The sequence below is a fragment of the Pseudophryne corroboree genome, chromosome 1, assembly GCF_028390025.1.
Source record: "Pseudophryne corroboree isolate aPseCor3 chromosome 1, aPseCor3.hap2, whole genome shotgun sequence".
Lineage (NCBI taxonomy): Eukaryota > Metazoa > Chordata > Amphibia > Anura > Myobatrachidae > Pseudophryne > Pseudophryne corroboree.
In genome coordinates this window covers 91,080,597-91,102,041 of record NC_086444.1, presented here as the reverse complement: position 1 = coordinate 91,102,041, position 21,445 = coordinate 91,080,597, and the positions used below count along the sequence as shown (strand labels likewise).

The window sequence follows — 21,445 nt, the reverse complement described above, 5'->3', positions numbered from 1 at the left end:
ACTGGGAACCCCAATTAGTGCACCGCGTCCCCTCGCATGGCTCGCTTCGCTCGCCATGCTTCGGGCATGGTGCCTTCGCTCCGCTACCGCTTCGCTCGGCACAGATTACCGTTCCAATCGTAGTCCACGTGGATCGTAAAGTATGGAAGAGTTCCCCAAAAGAAAAAAAAGTAAAAAAACTCATGTCGACCTTTTCATGTGTCGACCATTTTCATGTGTCGACCATGTGTCCATGTCGACCATGTCAATGTCGACCAATAGTGGTCGACCTAATGACTGTCGACCATAACATGGTCGACCATTTGAACGGATACCGTCATAAACGCCCCCAGTGTGGCCTGTGCCGACACCCTGGGGAACAAGAGGAGCCCATCCTCAGTCAGTGGGGTCAATTTACTAAGGTGGGAGTTTTTTTTAGAACTGGTGATGTTGCCTATAGCAACCAATCAGATTCTGTCTATTATCTTCTAGAAGCAGCTTGATAAATGTTAAGTAGAATCTGATTGGTTGCTATGGGCAACATCACTAGTTCTAAAAAACTCTCACTTTAGTAAATTTACCCCAGTGTGTTGTTTAGAAGGACCAGCATTTTGTAAAAGGAAGCATTGCATGCCTACAAGATACGCTGTATAAAAGCTGTTTCCTGGTAGTGCCAAGCAGGCACTCTGCTGTTTGTCTTCATGACATGCCCGCTGGGGATACTGTTTTACTGGAATATATTAATCATACAGCATTTTCTTTTGGTCAAGTCATTAATATGAAAGCTTTCACTGAAAAATCAAAGTAATATAATCCCTGCAAAATGTGAGTTCCGGTGTGGATGTCTGATCCCCTATACACAGTAGTATTGATGGCTGCTGCCCCTAGATATCCTTCTTTCTCATGTGAACCACACTGTCTGAGTCAGGGGCTTCTGGTGAGCTTTCTGACATCCGTTGTCCTTCCTCCCGGGACCTCTACAAGATGTCAGGCGAGGGGCATGGCTCCAGCAATTTCCTCGTTCTGTATTTATTATTTATACCCTAGTTATGTCTAGAATTGCTAACATGTGTCCTAGAATGTAAATGAGCTTTTTGTTTTTGTGCTTTCAGGCACTCGGAAGCTGTAAAGAAGTGGGATGAGGCAATCCAATTAACGCCCACGGATGCCACGTTGTACGAGATGAAATCGCAGGTAAGGAGTTGGCAAATTAGGTGATTAGGTGATTTCCTTTGAACTACTGTTTTTTTGTTCTGACAGCTTATTATGATCTATAGATCTTATATTGCTTTCGCTGTGCTGCAAATTTGCAGAGATCTGCGATCATATAGTCACCGCCCAGGGAGAGTGAAAACCCGCCCTGTGCAAGTGTGCGAATGCATGTGTACGCCGTGCGAAAATTCCACCAGACAGCGGACATCTGCAAATCCGTTCGCAACTCACTCACCATCAAATGATTTTTCCAGTCTGTGCGCAGCCCAGGACCTACTCCTACAGTGCGATACAAACAGGATGATCGGTGCCGGAGCTGACGTCACACACCCTCCCTGAAAACACTTGGGAACGCCTGCATTTTCCCTGACACTCCCAGAAAACGGCCACTTACCACCCACAAACGCCCGCTTCCTGTCAGTCACCTTGCGTACGCCTAGCGGTCTAAATTTTTACACCATTATGTCGCTGTTTGGTTTCATGCCTGCGCATTGCAGTGCATAAAAACACGCAATCATTCGATAATCGGCGATTAGGTCTGAATCGGGCCCATGGTTGTGAATGCAACACCAATGTGCAGAGCGCTAAAGAGGGTCTATATGTACTGCTCCACCTGAGAGTCGTGCCCAGGGGTGTTACTAGACAGTGCAAACAGTAAAAATGCGTCCCCCTCCCTTTTGATATTTTAAAAATGTAGCAAACTGACAATCGCCAAAAAGGGGGCATTGACTAACTGCAAGGGGTGTGGCCACCCAGGAAAAAACATGCCACATATGCACACACACAGACACACATATATACATTCACATATGCACGCACACACAGCCACAACGGCGCACACACACACACACACACACACACACACACACACACACACACACACACACACACACACACACACACTATCCCAAACACTGAACTAAGCACTTGTTACTGCCTGAAGTCATGCCTGAGCTGGGTGTGTGTCCTCTTGTGCTGCACTACAGCCTGCAATCTGTCACATCCCGGCACTCTCCCCCGTCAGTTCCCTCGAGCCTAACCTGTTGCTCCCACATTGCTCCTCAGAGTCCCCACCTAAACAGCACAATCTGCAGCCGCTGCTGCGGTGGCGGGAGTTCAGTCAGGAGGCGGGCGTACTGACGGCAATCCCTGGCTCCCCCTCAACTCTAGAATGATGGCTGTGTGCTGGGGCAGAGGCACAGACACCGGCCACGTTTTGCAGCCTGTCAACCGGACTAATCTGCAGCAGCTGGCGGCCTGTGTGATTGCACGTCTGGCCCGTGCCTAAAACGGCCCTGGACGTGTCGTACATTAGACTTTAAATGAGCCCCGAAGCAGCTGCTTCAAATTAATAAATCAATAAAACACTTTTCTCTAACGTCCTAAGTGGATGCTGGGGACTCCGTAAGGACCATGGGGAATAGCGGCTCCGCAGGAGACTGGGCACATCTAAAGAAAGCTTTAGGACTATCTGGTGTGCACTGGCTCCTCCCCCCATGACCCTCCTCCAAGCCTCAGTTAGATCTTTGTGCCCGAACGAGAAGGGTGCACACTAGGGGCTCTCCTGAGCTTCTTAGTGAAAGTTTTAGTTTAGGTTTTTTATTTTCAGTGAGACCTGCTGGCAACAGGCTCACTGCATCGAGGGACTAAGGGGAGAAGAAGCGAACTCACCTGCGTGCAGAGTGGATTGGGCTTCTTAGGCTACTGGACATTAGCTCCAGAGGGACGATCACAGGCCCAGCCATGGATGGGTCCCAGAGCCGCGCCGCCGGCCCCCTTACAGAGCCAGAAGGCAGAAGAGGTCCGGAAAATCGGCGGCAGAAGACGTCCTGTCTTCAACAAGGTAGCGCACAGCACTGCAGCTGTGCGCCATTGCTCCTCAGCACACTTCACACTTCGGTCACTGAGGGTGCAGGGCGCTAGGGGGGGGGCGCCCTGAGCAGCAATAAAAACACCTTGGCTGGCGAAAATACATCACATATAGCCCCCAGGGCTATATGGATGAATTTTAACCCCTGCCAGAATCCATAAAAAAGCAGGAGAAAAGTCAGCGAAAAAGGGGCGGAGCCTATCTCCTCAGCACACTGGCGCCATTTTCCCTCACAGCTCCGTTGGAGGGAAGCTCCCCTGGCTCTCCCCTGCAGTCACTACACTACAGAAAGGGTTAAAAAAGAGAGGGGGGGGCACTAATTACGCGCAGTATTAAAGATACAGCAGCTATAAGGGGAAAAACACTTATATAAGGTTATCCCTGTATATATATAGCGCTCTGGTGTGTGCTGGCAAACTCTCCCTCTGTCTCCCCAAAGGGCTAGTGGGGTCCTGTCCTCTATCAGAGCATTCCCTGTGTGTGTGCTGTATGTCGGTACGTTTGTGTCGACATGTATGAGGAGAAAAATGATGTGGAGACGGAGCAGATTGCCTGTAATAGTGATGTCACCCCCTAGGGGGTCGACACCTGAGTGGATGAACTGTTGGAAGGAATTACGTGACAGTGTCAGCTCTGTATAAAAGACAGTGGTTGACATGAGACAGCCGGCTACTCAGCTTGTGCCTGTCCAGACGTCTCATAGGCCGTCAGGGGCTCTAAAGCGCCCGTTACCTCAGATGGCAGATATAGACGCCGACACGGATACTGACTCCAGTGTCGACGGTGAAGAGACAAATGTGACTTCCAGTAGGGCCACACGTTACATGATTGAGGCAATGAAAAATGTTTTACACATTTCTGATAATACGAGTACCACCAAAAAGGGGTATTATGTTCGGTGAGGAAAAACTACCTGTAGTTTTCCTGAATCTGAGAAATTAAATGAGGTGTGTGATGATGCGTGGTTTTCCCCCGATAACAACTGATAATTTCTAAAATGTTATTGGCATTATATCCTTTCCCGCCAGAGGTTAGGGTGCGTTGGGAAACACCCCCTAGGGTGGATAAAGCGCTCACACGCTTGTAAGGGCTCTACCCTCTCCTGAGATGGCCGCCCTTAAGGATCCTGCTGATAGAAAGCAGGAGGGTATCCTAAAATGTATTTACACACATACTGGTGTTATACTGCGACCAGAAATCGCCTCAGCCTGGATGTGCAGTGCTGGGTTGGCGTGGTCGGATTCCCTGACTGAAAATATTGATACCCTAGATAGGGACAGTATATTTTTGCCTATAGAGCATTTAAAAGATGCATTTCTATATATGCGTGATGCACAGCGGAATATTTGCCGACTGGCATCAAGTCTAAGTGCGTTGTCCATTTCTACCAGTAGAGGGTTATGGACACGTCAGTGGTCAGGTGATGCGTATTCCAAACGGCATTTGGAAGTGTTGCCTTAGTAAGGGGAGGAGTTATTTGGGGTCGGTCTTTCAGACCTGGTGGCCACGGCAACAGCTGGGAAATCCACGTTTGTACCCCAGGTCGCCTCTCAACATGAGAAGACGCCGTATTATCAGGCGCAGTCTTTTCGTGGACAAGCGGGCAAAAGGTTCCTCATTTCTGCCCCGTGACAGAGGGAGAGGAAAAAGGCTGCAGAAATCAGCCAGTTCCCAGGAACAGAAACCCTCTCCCGCCTCTGCCAAGCCATCAGTATGACGCTGGGGCTTTACAAGCAGAATCAGGCACGGTGGGGGGCCCGTCTCAATGAATTTCAGCGCGCAGTGGGCTCACTCGCAAGTAGACCCCTGGATCCTTCAGGTGATATCTCAGGGGTACAAATTAGAATTCGAGACGTCTCACCCTCGCCGTTTCCTAAAGTCGGCTTTACCGATGTCTCCTTCTGACAGTGAGACAGTTTTGGAAGCCATTCACAAGCTGTATTCCCAGCAGGTGATAATCAAGGTACCCCTCCTGCAACAGGGAATGGGGTATTATTCCACACTGTTGTGGTACCGAAGCCGGATGGCTCGGTGAGACCGATTCTAAATCTAAAATCTTTGAACACTTACATACAGAGGTTCAAATTCAAGATTGAGTCACTCAGAGCAGTGATTGCGAACCTGGAAGAAGGGGACTACATGATGTCTCGGGACATCAAGGATGCTTACCTTCATGTCAAAATTTACCCTTCTCACCAAGGGTACCTCAGGTTTATGGTACAGAACTGTCACTATCAGTTCAGACGCTGCCGTATGGATGGTCCACGGCACCCCGGGTCTTTACCAAGGTAATGGCCGAAATGATGATATTCCTTCGAAGGAAGGGAATTTTAGTTATCCCTTACTTGGACGATTCCCTGATAAGGGTAAGATCCAGGGAACAGTTGGAGGTCGGTGTAGCACTATCTCAGGTAGTGTTGCGGCAGCACGATTGGATTCTCAATATTCCAAAATCGCAGCTGGTTCCGACGACTTGTCTTCTGTTCCTAGGGATGATCCTGGACACAGTCCAGAAAAAGGTGTTTCTCCCGGAGGAGAAAGCCAGGGAGTTATCCGAGCTAGTCAGGAACCTCCTAAAACCGAGCCAAGTCTCAGTGCATCAATGCACAAGGGTTCTGGGTAAAATGGTGGCTTCCTACGAAGCAATCCCATTCGGCAGATTCCACGCAAGAACTTTCCAGTGGGACCTGCTGGACAAATGGTCCGGGTCGCATCTTCAGATGCATCAGCGGATAACCCTGTCACCAAGGACAAGGGTGTCCCTCCTGTGGTGGTTGCAGAGTGCTCATCTTCTAGAGGGCTGCAGATTCGGCATTCAGGACTGGGTCCTGGTGACCACGGATGCCAGCCTGCGAGGCTGGGGAGCAGTCACACAGGGAAGGAATATCCAGGGCTTATGGTCAAGCCTGGAGACATCACTTCACATAAATATCCTGAAGCTAAGGGCCATTTACAATGCTCTAAGCTTAGCAAGACCTCTGCTTCAAGGTCAGCCGGTGTTGATCCAGTCGGACAACATCACGGCAGTCACCCACGTAAACAGACAGGGTGGCACAAGAAGCAGGAGGGCAATGGCAGAAGCTGCAAGGATTCTTCGCTGGGCGGAAAATCATGTGATAGCACTGTCAGCAGTATTCATTCCGGGAATGGACAACTGGGAAGCAGACTTCCTCAGCACGACCTCCACCCGGGAGAGTAGGGACTTCACCCAGAAGTCTTCCACATGATTATAAACCGTTGGGAAAAACTCGACAGGTATTGCGCCAGGTCAAGGGACCCTCAGGCAATAGCTGTAGACGCTCTGGTAACACCGTGGGTGTACCAGTCAGTGTATGTGTTCCCTCCTCTGCCTCTCATACCCAAGGTACTGAGATTGATAAGATGGAGAGGAGTAAGCACTATATTCGTGGCTCCGGATTGGCCAAGAAGGACTTGGTAACCGGAAATTCAAGAGATGCTCACGGAGGATCCGTGGCCTCTACCTCTAAGAAGGGACCTGCTCCAGCAAGGACCCTGTCTGTTCCAAGACTTACCGCGGCTGCGTTTGACGGCATGGCGGTTGAACGCCGGATCCTGAAGGAAAAAAAGGCATTCCGGATGAAGTCATCCCTATCCTGATCAAAGCCAGGAAGGATGTAACCGCAAAACATTATCACCGCATTTGGCGAAAATATGTTGCGTGGTGCGAGGCCAGTAAGGCCGACGGAGGAAATTCAACTGGGTCGATTCCTACATTTCCTGCAAACAGGAGTGTCTATGGGCCTGAAATTGGGGTCCATTAAGGTTCAAATTTCGGCCCTGTCAATTTTCTTCCAAAAAGAACTAGCTTCAGTCCCTGAAGTTCAGACGTTTGTAAAAGGGGTACTGCATATACAGCCTCCTTTTGTGCCTCCAGTGGCACTTTGGGATCTCAATGTAGTTTTTGGGTTCCAAAAGTCACATTGGTTTGAACCACTTAAATCTGTGGAGTTAAAATATCTCACATGGAAAGTGGTCATGCTGTTGGCCCTGGCCTGGGTCAGGCGCGTGTCAGAATTGGCGGCTTTATCCTGTAAAAGCCCTTATCTGATTTTCCATTCGGACAGGGCGGAATTGAGGACTCGTCCTCAGTTTCTCCCTAAGGTGGTTTCAGCGTTTCACCTGAACCAACCTATTGTGGTGCCTGCGGCTACTAGGGACTTGGAGGACTCCAAGTTGCTAGACGTTGTCAGGGCCCTGAAAATATATGTTTCCAGGACGGCTGGAGTCAGGAAATCTGACTCGCTGTTTATCCTGTATGCACCCAACAAGCTGGGTGCTCCTGCTTCTAAGCAGACTATTGCTCGTTGGATTTGTAGTACAATTCAGCTTGCACATTCTGTGGCAGGCCTGCCACAGCCAAAAATCTGTAAATGCCCACTCCACAAGGAAGGTGGGCTCATCTTGGGCGGCTGCCCGAGGGGTCTCGGCTTTACAACTTTGCCGAGCAGCTACTTGGTCAGGAGCAAATACGTTTGTAAAATTCTACAAAATTGATACCCTGGCTGAGGAGGACCTGGAGTTCTCTCATTTGGTGCTGCAGAGTCATCCGCACTCTCCCGCCCGTTTGGGAGCTTTGGTATAATCCCCATGGTCCTTACGGAGTCCCCAGCATCCACTTAGGACGTTAGAGAAAATAAGAATTTACTTACCGATAATTCTATTTCTCGTAGTCCGTAGTGGATGCTGGGCGCCCATCTCAAGTGCGGATTGTCTGCAATACTGGTACATAGTTATTGTTACCAAAAAATCGGGTTATTGCTGTAGTGAGCCATCTTTTCTAGAGGCTCCTCTGTTATCATGCTGTTAACTGGGTTCAGATCACAAGTTGTACGGTGTGATTGGTGTGGCTGGTATGAGTCTTACCCGGGATTCAAAATCCTTCCTTATTGTGTACGCTCGTCCGGGCACAGTATCCTAACTGAGGCTTGGAGGAGGGTCATGGGGGGAGGAGCCAGTGCACACCAGATAGTCCTAAAGCTTTCTTTAGATGTGCCCAGTCTCCTGCAGAGCCGCTATTCCCCATGGTCCTTACGGAGTCCCCAGCATCCACTACGGACTACGAGAAATAGAATTATCGGTAAGTAAATTCTTATTTTAACTAGGAAACAACAATAATAAATTTCATAATTGAAAGGCTATATATTCTGACTGGGAATTACCAAGCTTTCAGTTTCCTTGTGTACCAGTGATCAGAATCACATAGAGGGCGGGATGTTCTAAAGAGAAAATGCGATAAAACCCCCGTTTTCAGGGGTTTTATCGCATTTTCATATGTACTAACCCTCGGCCGCAGCATTTTCGCCCCTGAGGGTATCGCCATCTTTTGATGGTGATACCCTATAGTAACCTATGGGCTTATTAATATTAACGCCGGCCGCCGCCTCCGCTGCCCCACGCCGCAGACGCCACCCTCCCTCTCCCCGGCGTACCTTCTTCCAGGCAGCCCTGGTTCCCGTAAGGTAAACTCCTCCTCCCCCTAGCAACACAGTCGGTGGTCCATTTGGCTGCAGGGAGGAGGAGGAGGCGCCCAGGACAGACTGCTGCCTGCTTTCCGGCAGATGAGCAGGTGGAGACCCCAGGGAGGTGACGGAGACTACCCACACACCACCTCACAGGTATAGCGGGGGGGGGGGTTCCGTCACCGCATTGCGATGTTAATCGCATATGTTAGTACATATGCAATTAACATTTCGGCGATAGGCGGCGATGTACATTAATACATCCCGCCCACAATGAGATGTTATAAGCAGTGTCCGATAAAAATGTCTGAGCTTGTCTGTGAATTCTTTGGGGGCTCTACAAACACAGAAAATGATAGACAGCATCTGATTGGTTGCTGTGGGCATCATCACCAATTCTCCGTTTTAGAAGCTTTAGTAAATGTACCCCTATGTGTGTATTTATGTATTTTTTTTATGTACGTGTAGAATAATAATACATTGTAATGTACTGATCTCTCTTACAAATGTCTCCTCGATACTACGTTAAACCAAAAATAAACACATGAAGGTTTTCAAATGATCGGAAAGTATCAGAAGCCAGAAAATGTATTGCAGAAATCTTTGTGTTAATCCCTCGTTTTCAGGGTCTTCAGCTGTGTGTGGAAATCAGAGCATTTTCGGTGACAGGCAGCGACAGACACTTTGATTGCAAGCACTCCTTGAGCATCTGTGTCGCACACTCTAATAATGCCAATTCCCTTCATCTTGCCTCTAAAGTACTGTGTGCTTGATATCTCAATAGAAGAAATATGTACAGCAAGAGTAGAGTGTTTGAACTTGAAGAAATCTAGTTATCATGAGCGTGGATGGTCCTCAGGCTCAGTCCCCAGTCAGAACATTTTCTAATATAAACTGAGGTCAGACGGACATAGGGGGTAATTCCAAGTTGATCGCAGCAGGAAAATTTTTAGCAGTTGGGCAAAACCATGTGCACTGCAGGAGGGGGGGTTGGGCAGATATAACATTTGCAGAGAGAGTTAGATTTGGGTGGGTTATTTTGTTTCTGTGCAGGGTAATTACTGGCTGCTTTATTTTTACAGTGCAATTTAGATTGCAGATTTAACTCACCACACCCAAATCTATCTCTCTCTGCACATGTTATATCTGTCCCCCTGCAGTGCACATGGTTTTGCCCAACTGCTAAAAAATTTCCTGCTAGTGTGAGAGGGTGCGGCTGCTGCGCGTGTGGTGCCTGCTGCCGTGCAGGTGTAGACTCGGTACTCACCAGGCGCCGCTCTCTCTCTCACCTTCAGGTACCGGAACCCTCGACGGACCTGGAAATCTTCAATCGGATCCGGACACGGCGATTCCCTCTCGGAGCTGACCGACGACCAAGCTGAGGAGAGAATGGTTTACCTTAAGGGGGGTATCGACCCTTCTTCCACTGGAACAGGGGATACCCCAGGGGTGACCGCGACCTTCACCGGTTGGGTGAAAGGTCATCACTGGCACAAAGCCTCAGCCACCCAGCTTTCACACACTCGCGCTCTCGCACGTAGTGTGATGAAAAAGATTCTCACGTCCGTGAGCAATCCTGACTTCGGCGCTCGGGGACAGACAAGGGACAAACGTACACGGATGCTACTCACCGTCACAAGTCTTGCACTCCGATCTTCTCCACTTACAGGTCCCTGTAAGGAGGCAAAGAGAAACAGCCGTGCAGGGAATAACTCTACCCTAGTGTCACACCCTATACTAACTACAACGGCAGAGCCCTCAAACTAGCTTTGTGGGTGTGGTGCAACAAAACTATACAAACACAGACAATTTGCCCTGCACGGTAACACATACATCACAATATCAGAATGCAAGATCATACGGTGCTGTCCCTTTTTAATCCCTACCTGCCGCTGGAAGGGGGTGGGCACCGCACGGCCTACCCACCTCCGGTGCCTTCCCTCATGTGGGCCTCAGCTCTGCCTTCCTAAATACCTCGGGGTGGCCTGGGCCTAGTGCCCAGGGCCACCTGTACTCACCTCGGGGGCTCTTATTCACTGGGCCTAGCGCCCCCTAGCTGCACACAGGCCGGAGGCCTGATTTCACCCACGGGCCTAGTGCCCGCCTAACTTGTTGCCCGTTGGGTGACCTGGGCCTTGTGCCCAGGGTCACCTTATGTGTACCTACTTGGCCAAAATACACTAGGGCCTAATGCCCTCTAACGCTGCACAGGCCTATCGCCTGATGTGCCCCCGGGCCTAATACCCGTTCCTGGTGGTCGAGGGAGGAAGAGGGGGTGAAGTTTGCCTCACCGAGGCCTCACCTGATCCGCGGGGTCTCCGGCACTCTCTTCTGCCGCTGACCCGTCCTGGCCAGCGGCGTCGCCTCCGCTGCTCCGCGTCCAGCCGCCGCTGGACATCTCCTTCCCGGGGCCCGACGTCTTCCGGCCTCTTCAGCGGCCACCGGAGCTCTTCTCCCCGCGGCCGTCGTCGTCTTCTTCCTGCGGCGTCGTCTTCCGCGCTCTTCCGCGCACGCGGTATCTCCTTCCCTCGCCCGTCGTCTTCCTTCTCTGCTTCGCCGCTCTTCGGCGCGGCCTTTTCTTCAGGCTCCCGCCCGGCGTCAGACGCCGGGGGCGGGGCCTATGACGCGGCGAGCGCCGATTGGCTCGCCGCGTCACTCTTCGATTGGCTGCCGCTCCGGGAGCCGCTATTGGCTCCCGGAGGGCGCCAAGATTCAAACGCCCCTGCAGTCTCTGGTCCGGTGCAGGGAAAAAGGTAATCCCTGCACCGGACACCCGCCGCCACGCACCAAGCGCTGGGGACAGACAAGCTGCCCCAGTGCTGTCCCCAGCTAGGGACAGCAACATGGATGTGCCCACAGGGCACATCCTTACATTTCCCCCCCCTTTTTCCTTTGTAGTCCCTACAAAGTTCCTCACGACGTCCATTGTCCGCGGGTCAGGGAATTCCAAGGTCCTTCCGGCGAAGGTGCATTCGGGGGCCCAGCCTGGACCAGCTGTGACCCCACATCCTTCCTCCTCCAGCTCCGGGTTCCTCTTACGTCCTGACCTCCATCGGCGGATCCTCTGGGGGAGTGGCATCTCCTCACGGTTGCTCGACGTTGGCCACCAAGGGGAATCTTCCTCCACGGGGACAACAGTCACCCACTCTTGGCCTCCGATATCGTCTGTGGCTTCGTCCCTGTCTTCCGGGTGTGGTATCGACCACCACCCAACAGCGGAATCCTCCGGGGCATCCGTTTCCACCCGGGCAACAGCCACCACATGTCGAATTTCCTCGTGGGGCATCTCCAAAGGTCCTGTGTCTTCCTCTGGAACGGGTCCTCCCACGGCATCACAGTCCTGTCCCCGTACGTCGGTCCATTTCGGCACTCCTGGCAGGTATTCTTGCTCCAGGACTATCTCCTCCTCTTCACGGAGGGCATTTAACTGGGAGCATGACTCCACCCGATCCTGCCAGTCACTCTCGTCGGCGCTTCCGATGCCAGAGTCGTCCTCCATCTGTTTTGGGAGGGATTCGTCGGCGGACAGCTCACCGTAGTCCGAGTCCTCCTCCGATATCTGGACTGGGGTATTACTTTCCTCCTCAGCGTACTTAGTCCTTTCCGCTGGCACCTCTGTTTCCTCAGCGTACTCCTTCGCTTCCGCTGGCATCTCTTCTTCCTCAGCGTACTCCTTCGCTTCCGCTGGCATCGTGACTTCCTCAGCGTACTCCTTCGCTTCCGCTGGCATCTTTTGGTACCCAGGACATTCCTGTTCCGCACGTCCTGGACGTGGACGGTTCCATCGCGGGGAGATTCCGGACGTCTCCGTCACTGGGTCTTCACGCTTTTCTTCGCAGCGTGGTCTCTTCACCTCCCAGTCGTCCACCTCCGCCTCATGCGGGAAAGGATTCTGCCTTACTGGGGTCACTTTCCTGGGACAGAGTAGGTCCGCGGCATCTTCCCAGGGGCACTCACTGGCCGCATGTCCTGGTCGCCGACTCTTCCAACAAGGGAGGGCCACTGCCACCTTCTCCAAGACGGGTCCCTTGTCCACCTCATTCGCTGGGGAATCTTCACCCGTTTGTTCCGGCTCAGAGGAAATGGGCACCTGCGAACTAACTTCCAGCAGGGTCTTCCGCTCCATTTCCCTGGTTTCCTTCTCCTATCTCTGGGCGCGACCATCCGCAATCATCCGGTCTTCATTCCACGGACAGTCGGGAAGCGCATGTCCTCTCGCCTCGCAGAGCGCACACACAGGCTCTGCAGCCACCCGGTCCCAAAGCTGCTGACGAGACTCCGTCATCTGCTTCACCGTGGCCTCGTAGTCCGTCCTGTCCTCCGTCCATGGACATTCCAGGAGCTGATGTCGGGGATCTCCACAGCTTTCACACCGGGAATCAACCTCGTCTTCGCTCAACTCTTCGTCCCAAGGACAACTGTTGTGCTCATGCCCGTAGTTTCCGCAGAGCAAACACCGGGACTCCTTCTTCACTTGGCCCTGCCGACGTCTTCGGTCCGCTTCCTGGACCACCTTCTTTGGGGACGTCTCTCGCCAAGTACACTCGCTGGCAAAGTGCCCTGTTTGCCGACATCTCTTGCAGGGTGTCACAGCGGCCTTCTTGCGCCCCTTCTCCCGGCGCTCTTCTTTTCCACGCTGGATCGACCGCTGCACCATCTTCAGGATGTCTGCCCCAGACACCGTCACCCAGTCGCTCTGGTCCGCACACATCCGGGGGTGAGTCTTCTCCGGAGCCGTCCGCAGGGAGGTCTTCTTGGTGGCGTTCCACATCGTGTCCGTGATCCGGTCTCTTTGATCCTGCCGACTACGCCAAGTGTGAGAGGGTGCGGCTGCTGCGCGTGTGGTGCCTGCTGCCGTGCAGGTGTAGACTCGGTACTCACCAGGCGCCGCTCTCTCTCTCACCTTCAGGTACCGGAACCCTCGACGGACCTGGAAATCTTCAATCGGATCCGGACACGGCGATTCCCTCTCGGAGCTGACCGACGACCAAGCTGAGGAGAGAATGGTTTACCTTAAGGGGGGTATCGACCCTTCTTCCACTGGAACAGGGGATACCCCAGGGGTGACCGCGACCTTCACCGGTTGGGTGAAAGGTCATCACTGGCACAAAGCCTCAGCCACCCAGCTTTCACACACTCGCGCTCTCGCACGTAGTGTGATGAAAAAGATTCTCACGTCCGTGAGCAATCCTGACTCCGGCGCTCGGGGACAGACAAGGGACAAACGTACACGGATGCTACTCACCGTCACAAGTCTTGCACTCCGATCTTCTCCACTTACAGGTCCCTGTAAGGAGGCAAAGAGAAACAGCCGTGCAGGGCCTAACTCTACCCTAGTGTCACACCCTATACTAACTACAACGGCAGAGCCCGCAAACTAGCTCTGTGGGTGTGGTGCAGCAAAACTATACAAACACAGACAATTTGCCCTGCACGGTAACACATACATCACAATATCAGAATGCAAGATCAAACGGTGCTGTCCCTTTTTAATCCCTACCTGCCGCTGGAAGGGGGTGGGCACCGCACGGCCTACCCACCTCCGGTGCCTTCCCTCATGTGGGCCTCAGCTCTGCCTTCCTAAATACCTCGGGGTGGCCTGGGCCTAGTGCCCAGGGCCACCTGTACTCACCTCGGGGGCTCTTATTCACTGGGCCTAGCGCCCCCTAGCTGCACACAGGCCGGAGGCCTGATTTCACCCACGGGCCTAGTGCCCGCCTAACTTGTTGCCCGTTGGGTGACCTGGGCCTTGTGCCCAGGGTCACCTTATGTGTACTTACTTGGCCAAAATACACTAGGGCCTAATGCCCTCTAACGCTGCACAGGCCTATCGCCTGATGTGCCCCCGGGCCTAATACCCGTCCCTGGTGGTCGAGGGAGGAAGAGGGGGTGAAGTTTGCCTCACCGAGGCCTCACCTGATCCGCGGGGTCTCCGGCACTCTCTTCTGCCGCTGACCCGTCCTGGCCAGCGGCGTCGCCTCCGCTGCTCCGCGTCCAGCCGCCGCTGGACATCTCCTTCCCGGGGCCCGACGTCTTCCGGCCTCTTCAGCGGCCACCGGAGCTCTTCTCCCCGCGGCCGTCGTCGTCTTCTTCCTGCGGCGTCGTCTTCCGCGCTCTTCCGCGCACGCGGTCTCTCCTTCCCTCGCCCGTCGTCTTCCTTCTCTGCTTCGCCGCTCTTCGGCGCGGCCTTTTCTTCAGGCTCCCGCCCGGCGTCTGACGTCAGACGCCGGGGGCGGGGCCTATGACGCGGCGAGCGCCGATTGGCTCGCCGCGTCACTCCGATTGGCTGCCGATCCGGGAGCCGCGATTGGCTCCCGGAGGGCGCCAAGATTCAAACGCCCCTGCAGTCTCTGGTCCGGTGCAGGGAAAAAGGTAATCCCTGCACCGGACACCCGCCGCCACGCACCAAGCGCTGGGGACAGACAAGCTGCCCCAGCGCTGTCCCCAGCTAGGGACAGCAACATGGATGTGCCCACAGGGCACATCCTTACACTGCGATCAACACCAAACAAACACCCCTGATGACACTCACTGCAATTACACTGCTCCTCCTCAGCCTAGTCTGGCTCCCCCCTGCAAGCTGCAGTCACTCACTGACAGTCGCAGACTAGTACTGCTGCTGCCGGAAAAACGAGTGACGTGTCAATGCTGCTGCATACCGCCTGCCAGTATTGAATTTGTCTTCCTAAGAGGAACGCTGGCTGCATGCTGCTCCTCATCGGTGGCTGTAGTTGGCATAGCATAGAAGGAGTGAGATGGGTGTGTGACGGGTGGGCGTGCGAGCAGCATGATGTCATCACGTCACATCACACTGTTTTTGTACATTGAGGTGGAGCCGGGAGTTTGAAAGCCCGTGGCAGTGGCACCCTTGATTAACCCAGGCGGCCAGTCAATAATGCAGTCCTGACAGGGCACAACGCAGAGGGGACAGTACTCAGCCTGCTCGGCGATCGCTGCATCAGGCATGTGAGATCAGATTGTCGGACATTAGGGGGTGCCTGTGCGCACCAGGCACCCCCCCTGCGCACACCTATGTGTATGGCCCATACACATTAGATTATATGAAAGACTAAAGATATTGGTGAACAATTTCCCTTGAGCCCCAGGTATAGATCATGAAAGATAATTGTGCATACACCATACTTGCCTACCTGACCCTCTCCATGAGGGAGGAAATGCTCTGTTCCTGGACTTTCCTGGTAATGTATGATTGCCATCACCTGTGGTGAAACACCTTTCTTATCAATTACCTAGCTCACCACAGGTGATGGCAATCATACATTAACAGGAAAGTCCAGGAACAGAGCATTTTCTCCCTCATGGAGAGGGTTAGGTAGGCAAGTATGGCATACACTAGCGATTGGGAACCTTCGGTCCTCCAGCTGTTGTTGAACTACACATACCAGCATGCCTTGCTACAGTTTTGCTATTTGGCCATGCTAAAACTGTTGCAGGGCATGCTGGGATGTATAGTTCAACAACAGCTGGAGGGCCGAAGGTTCCCCATCCCTGGCATACACACTGAACGATTTTATGAAAGACCAAATATATATTGGCTAAATCTTCTGGGACACCTCATTTAAATAATGGTCTTGTAGGAAACCTTAACATTGGTGGACAGTGGGTGCATGCATGTTTAGAACACGCATGCACAACATTGGTGGGCAGTGGGGTGGGTGCATAATATATATACATTGGTGGCCAGTGGCCTAAAATACTCATAAATACTTTTCTTGTCCTCCTCTTCAGTATCAAGCTGAAAATGGTTCTGGGGAATGTCAGGGGAGTGGCTATATGACAATATCATACTTCCCAACTTGACCCTCTCCAGGAGGAGACACAATGCTCTGCTTCTGGACTTCCCTCTTAATGTATGATTGCCATCACCTGTGTTGGACAGGATAATGGAAAAGAACGGTGTTTCAGCACAGGTGATGGCAATCATACATCCAGGAGCAGAGCATTCTGTCCCTCCTGGAGAGGGTCATGTTGGGAGGTATGCAATATCTTTCATGTCGTTCATACACACTGAACGATATGCACAAACGACATGAAAGATATTTGGCAGAATTGACCTGCATGTCTGGAAGACAGCGATGATCGTTAACGATACTGAGCGTACACACTAGAGGATATTTTGAAAGATATCGGGGTCATTCCGAGTTGTTCGCTCGGTAAAAATCTTCGCATCGCAGCGATTTTCCGCTTAATGCGCATGCGCAATGTCCGCACTGCGACTGCGCCAAGTAAATTTGCTATGCACTTAGGAATTTTACTCACGGCATTTTCATCGTTCTGGCGATCGTAATGTGATTGACAGGAAATGGGTGTTACTGGGCGGAAACAGGCCGTTTTATGGGCGTGTGGGAAAAAATGCTACCGTTTCCGGAAAAAACGCAGGAGTGGCTGGAGAAACGGGGGAGTGTCTGGGCGAACGCTGGGTGTGTTTGTGACGTCAAACCAGGAACGACAAGCAGTGAAATGATCGCAGATGCCGAGTAAGTCTGAAGCTACTCAGAAACTGCTACGAGGTGTGTAATCGCAATATTGCGAATACATCGTTCGCAATTTTAAGATGCTAAGATTCACTCCCAGTAGGCGGCGGCTTAGCATGAGCAAATCTGCTAAAATTCACTTGCGAGCGAACAACTCGGAATGACCCCCATCGTGCAGAAAGCCCATTCTGAAAGATATCTTTCAAAATATCTTCTAGTGTGTAGGGGGCTTAACTTAAGTTGTTATTATTAAATACAATGCTTGAAATAGATGGACTCCGGAAGAGTGGGCATCCCTCCCGCATTCTGCTCGCTTCCTAGTGTAGTGGGCAGAACAGTAACAGGAATCCAGGTCCGTGCGGAGGGGGCGGAGCATAGTGATGCGATACTATGTTAAACGCATCATTTAGGCACCGTCCAACTATTCAAATTTGTGCAATTGACGGCTTCTCCCGGGGAGGACAATTTAAAAGTAGGTAAGTATCGTATTTAGGGCCTAATTCAGACCTGATCGCAGCAGCAACATTTTTTTCTAATGGGCAAAACCATGTGCACTGCAGGTGGGGCAGATGTAACATGTGCAGAGAGAGTTAGATTTGGGTGGGGTGTGTTCAAACTGAAATCTAAATTGCAGTATAAAAATAAAGCAGCCATTATTTACCCTGCACAGAAACAATATAACCCACCCAAATCTAACCCTCTCTGCACATGTTACATCTGCACCCCCCACCCCGCAGTGCACATGGTTTTGCCCATTAGAGAAAGATTTTCCTGCTGTAATCAGGTCTGAGTTAGGCCCTTAAGGGCCCTACACACTTGGCGACTAGCCGCCGAGCTGCCCGACGGCCAATACGGCCGTTGGACGACCCGGTGACGGGGGAGGGGTGGAGTTTCTTCATTCCCCCCGTCACCTGTCCCCATAGCCCTGCATGCTAATATGGAAGATATCATCATTGGTGCCTACACACTGAAAGATATGAACGATATCTTGTTCATTAATGAACGAGGTCGTTCATATCTTTCAGTGGTATCGGCAAGTGTGTTCGGCCTATTAGTCTCCAGGACACACTAGCCGTGCATGTTTTCCGTATCTCCATGCTGGTGTGTTATTACATAGTAACATAGTAAATTCTCTGGCGCCCCCCTCCATAATTGGCACTATTAAAGCGATGAATCTGCGCGCGCCGCAAAAAAGGAATGTGGCCTTGCTGAAATGGCCGTGGCATTGCATATAGGGGCGTGGCATTGCAGGAAAAGACTACCTTATACCCCAATTTTGCAACCTGCACGCCCAGGTGTTGGCCACCACAGGAAAAAAAAGAATCCTGATTCATGCCCCTTACATTATTTGTCATTTTTCCTCCTTATAGTAATGCCCGGTATACATTATGCCACATACTGCAATGGCCCTTAGACATTATGCCACACACCATAATGCTCCCGACACATTATGTCACACACCGTAATGCCCCCGACACATTATGCCACACACTGTAATGCCTGTGACACATTATGACAGGAATCGCAATGCCCGTTATACATTATGCTACACACTGCAATGCCCCTGATACATTATAGCACATACAATGCCTGTGACACATTATGACACACACCGCAATGTCCGTGATACAGTATGCCACACACTGCAATGTCCGTGATACATTATGCCACACACTGCAATGACCCTGAGACATTATACCACATACCACAATGCCTGTGATATAGTATACCACACACACTGTAATGCCTGTGACACATACCGCAATGCCCGTTATACATTATGCCACACACTGCAATGCCCCTGAGACATTATACCACATACCACAATGCCCCTGATATAGTATGCCAAACACCGTAATGCCTGTGACACATTATGACACACACCGCAATGCCCGTGATACATTATGCCACACATCGCAATAGCCGTGATAAATGATGCCACACACTGCAATGCCCCTGGGACATTATACCACATACCACAATGCCTGTGATATAGTATACCACACACACTGTAATGCCTGTGATACATACCGCAATGCCCGTTATACCCTATGCCACGCACCGCAATGCCCGTTATACATTATGCCACACACTGCAATGCCCCTGAGACATTATAACACAATGCCCGTGATATAGTATGCCACACACCGTAATGCCTGTGACACATTATGACACACACCGCAATGTCCGTGATACATTATGCCACACACCGCAATGCCCATTACATATTAAGTCCTACAGTAAGGCTTCTAATTACTTTTAAATTACCTGCTCGTTGCCAGGGGTTTCATGCTCTTGGTTCCATGCACGGTGCCAGGGGTTTTCATGCCCAGGGTGTAATGCTCGTTGCCAGGGGTTTCATGCGGTAGGTGTTATGCTTGTTGCCAGAGGTATCATCTGCTGGTTGTCAAGCTTGTTGCCAGGTGGTAATATTCGTAGCCAGGGGTTTCATGCACTGGGTGTCATGCTCATTGCTAGGGGGTAATGCTTGTTGCCAGGGATTTCATGAGCTGGGGGTTGTTCTTGTAACCAGGGGATAATGCTTGTTGCTAGGGCTATGCTCCCAGTGCCACATATGCCCCCAGTGCCAGATATTCCCCCCCAGAGCCAGGTACACATATGCCCCCCCCCCCAGTGCCAGGTACACATATACCCCCCAGTGCCAACTATGCCCTCCCCCAGTGCCAAATATGCCCATCCCCAGTGTTAAATATGCTCCCCCAGTACCAGGTAACACCCCCCCCCCCCCCCCCAGTGCTAAATATGCTCCCCCAGTGCCAGGTACATGGGAAGTGCCGGGCACTTCATTTAACAGACACGCCGTTGCCGCCGGAGACCCAGGAGGGACACACAGGAGAAGCGTGCTCTGCCCTCCGTGTCCCTCCTTCCCAGCAGAAATCAGTGGCAGCGGCTATGGCGCCCCGCAGCCCTGCGCGCCCCCGAGCGCTGCGGGCCCCTAGTTACGTCACTGGTCTTCAGCTGTGTGTGGAAATCAGAGCATTTTCAGTGAAAGGCAGCGACAGACACACTGATTGCAAGCACTCCTTGAGCATCTGTGTCGCACACTCTAATAATGCCAATTCCCTTCATCTTGCCTCTAAAGTACTGTGTGCTTGATATCTCAATAGAAGAAATATGTACAGCAAGAGTAGAGTGTTTGAACTTGAAGAAATCTAGTTATCATGAGCGTGGATGGTCCTCAGGCTCAGTCCCCAGTCAGAACATTTTCTAATATAAACTGAGGTCAGACGGACATAGTTTTAAATGAATGAGATAAAAGTATTGTTAGAAGCAGTCATTCTGCTGAAAGAGTAGCGATGCCTGAGACATGCTTGGGATAAAACAGGTCTATGGCCCATACACATTAGATTATATGAAAGACGAAAGATATTGGTGAACAATTTCCCTTGAGCTCCCAGGTATAGATCATGAAAGAGTAGCGATGCCTGAGACATGCTTGGGATAAAACAGGTCTATGGCCCATACACATTAAGGCCCATACACACTTGACGATAAAATGAGCGACGTCGTTCATTTCAGCCCTCATAAACGACGTCGCTCATTATATCGTCAAGTGTGTATGCATCCGACGACCACCGATGCGCGGCCCCGCGGGACGTTAACGACCCTCGCTTATCTGTGGAGCATGTATGCTCAATTTCCACTATGGTCGTTACCGACCAGAGACGTCGTTAAATGTGTATGGTGTGAACGACCAACGACCAACAACCAAGCCACTGTTCACCAGCCTTGTTCCCAGCTCATTATTTTAATAAACTGTTCAGCTTGGATGCTTCAACGATGAATGGTCTTTGGTTGTTGGTCTTTGGTCGTTGGTAGTGTGTATGCTCATGTCGTTTGCTCAGCTGTTCAAGGGAAGTTCAAGGGAAGTCGTTAACGACGTGTGCATCGTCAAGTGTGTATGGGCCTTTAGATTATATGAAAGACGAAAGATATTGGTGAACAATTTCTCTTGAGCTCCCAGGTATAGATCATGAAAGATAATTGTGCATACACCATACTTGCCTACCTGACCCTCTCCATGAGGGAGAAAATGCTCTATTCCTGGACTTTCCTGGTAATGTATGATTGCCATCACCTGTGTTGGACAGGATAATGGAAAAGAAAGGGGTTGCAGCACAGGTGATGGCAATCCTACATTAAGAGGGAAGTCCAGCAGCAGAGCATTCTGTCCCTCCTGGAGAGGGTCATGTTGGGAGGTATGCAATATATTTAATGTCATTCATACACACTGAACGATATGCACAAACGACATGAAAGATATTGGCAGAATTGACCTGCCTGTCCGGAAGGCAGCGATGATCGTTAACGATACTGAGCGTACACACTAGAGGATATTTTGAAAGATATCGTGCAGAAAGCCCATTCTGAAAGATATTTTTCAAAAT

General features: G+C 51.4%; 1 protein-coding gene across 2 annotated transcripts in view; it reads left to right on the top strand.

The window, feature by feature from the left end:
- Positions 1 to 21,445, top strand: part of TTC33 (tetratricopeptide repeat domain 33) — a 578,456-nt gene that overhangs the window by 342,416 nt on the left and 214,595 nt on the right. For both annotated transcript variants that reach the window (XM_063961309.1, XM_063961300.1), the window contains exon 3: positions 1,092 to 1,173. In XM_063961309.1, the coding sequence (XP_063817379.1) occupies positions 1,092 to 1,173 (82 nt within the window). The remainder of the gene's footprint in view (positions 1 to 1,091; positions 1,174 to 21,445) is intronic.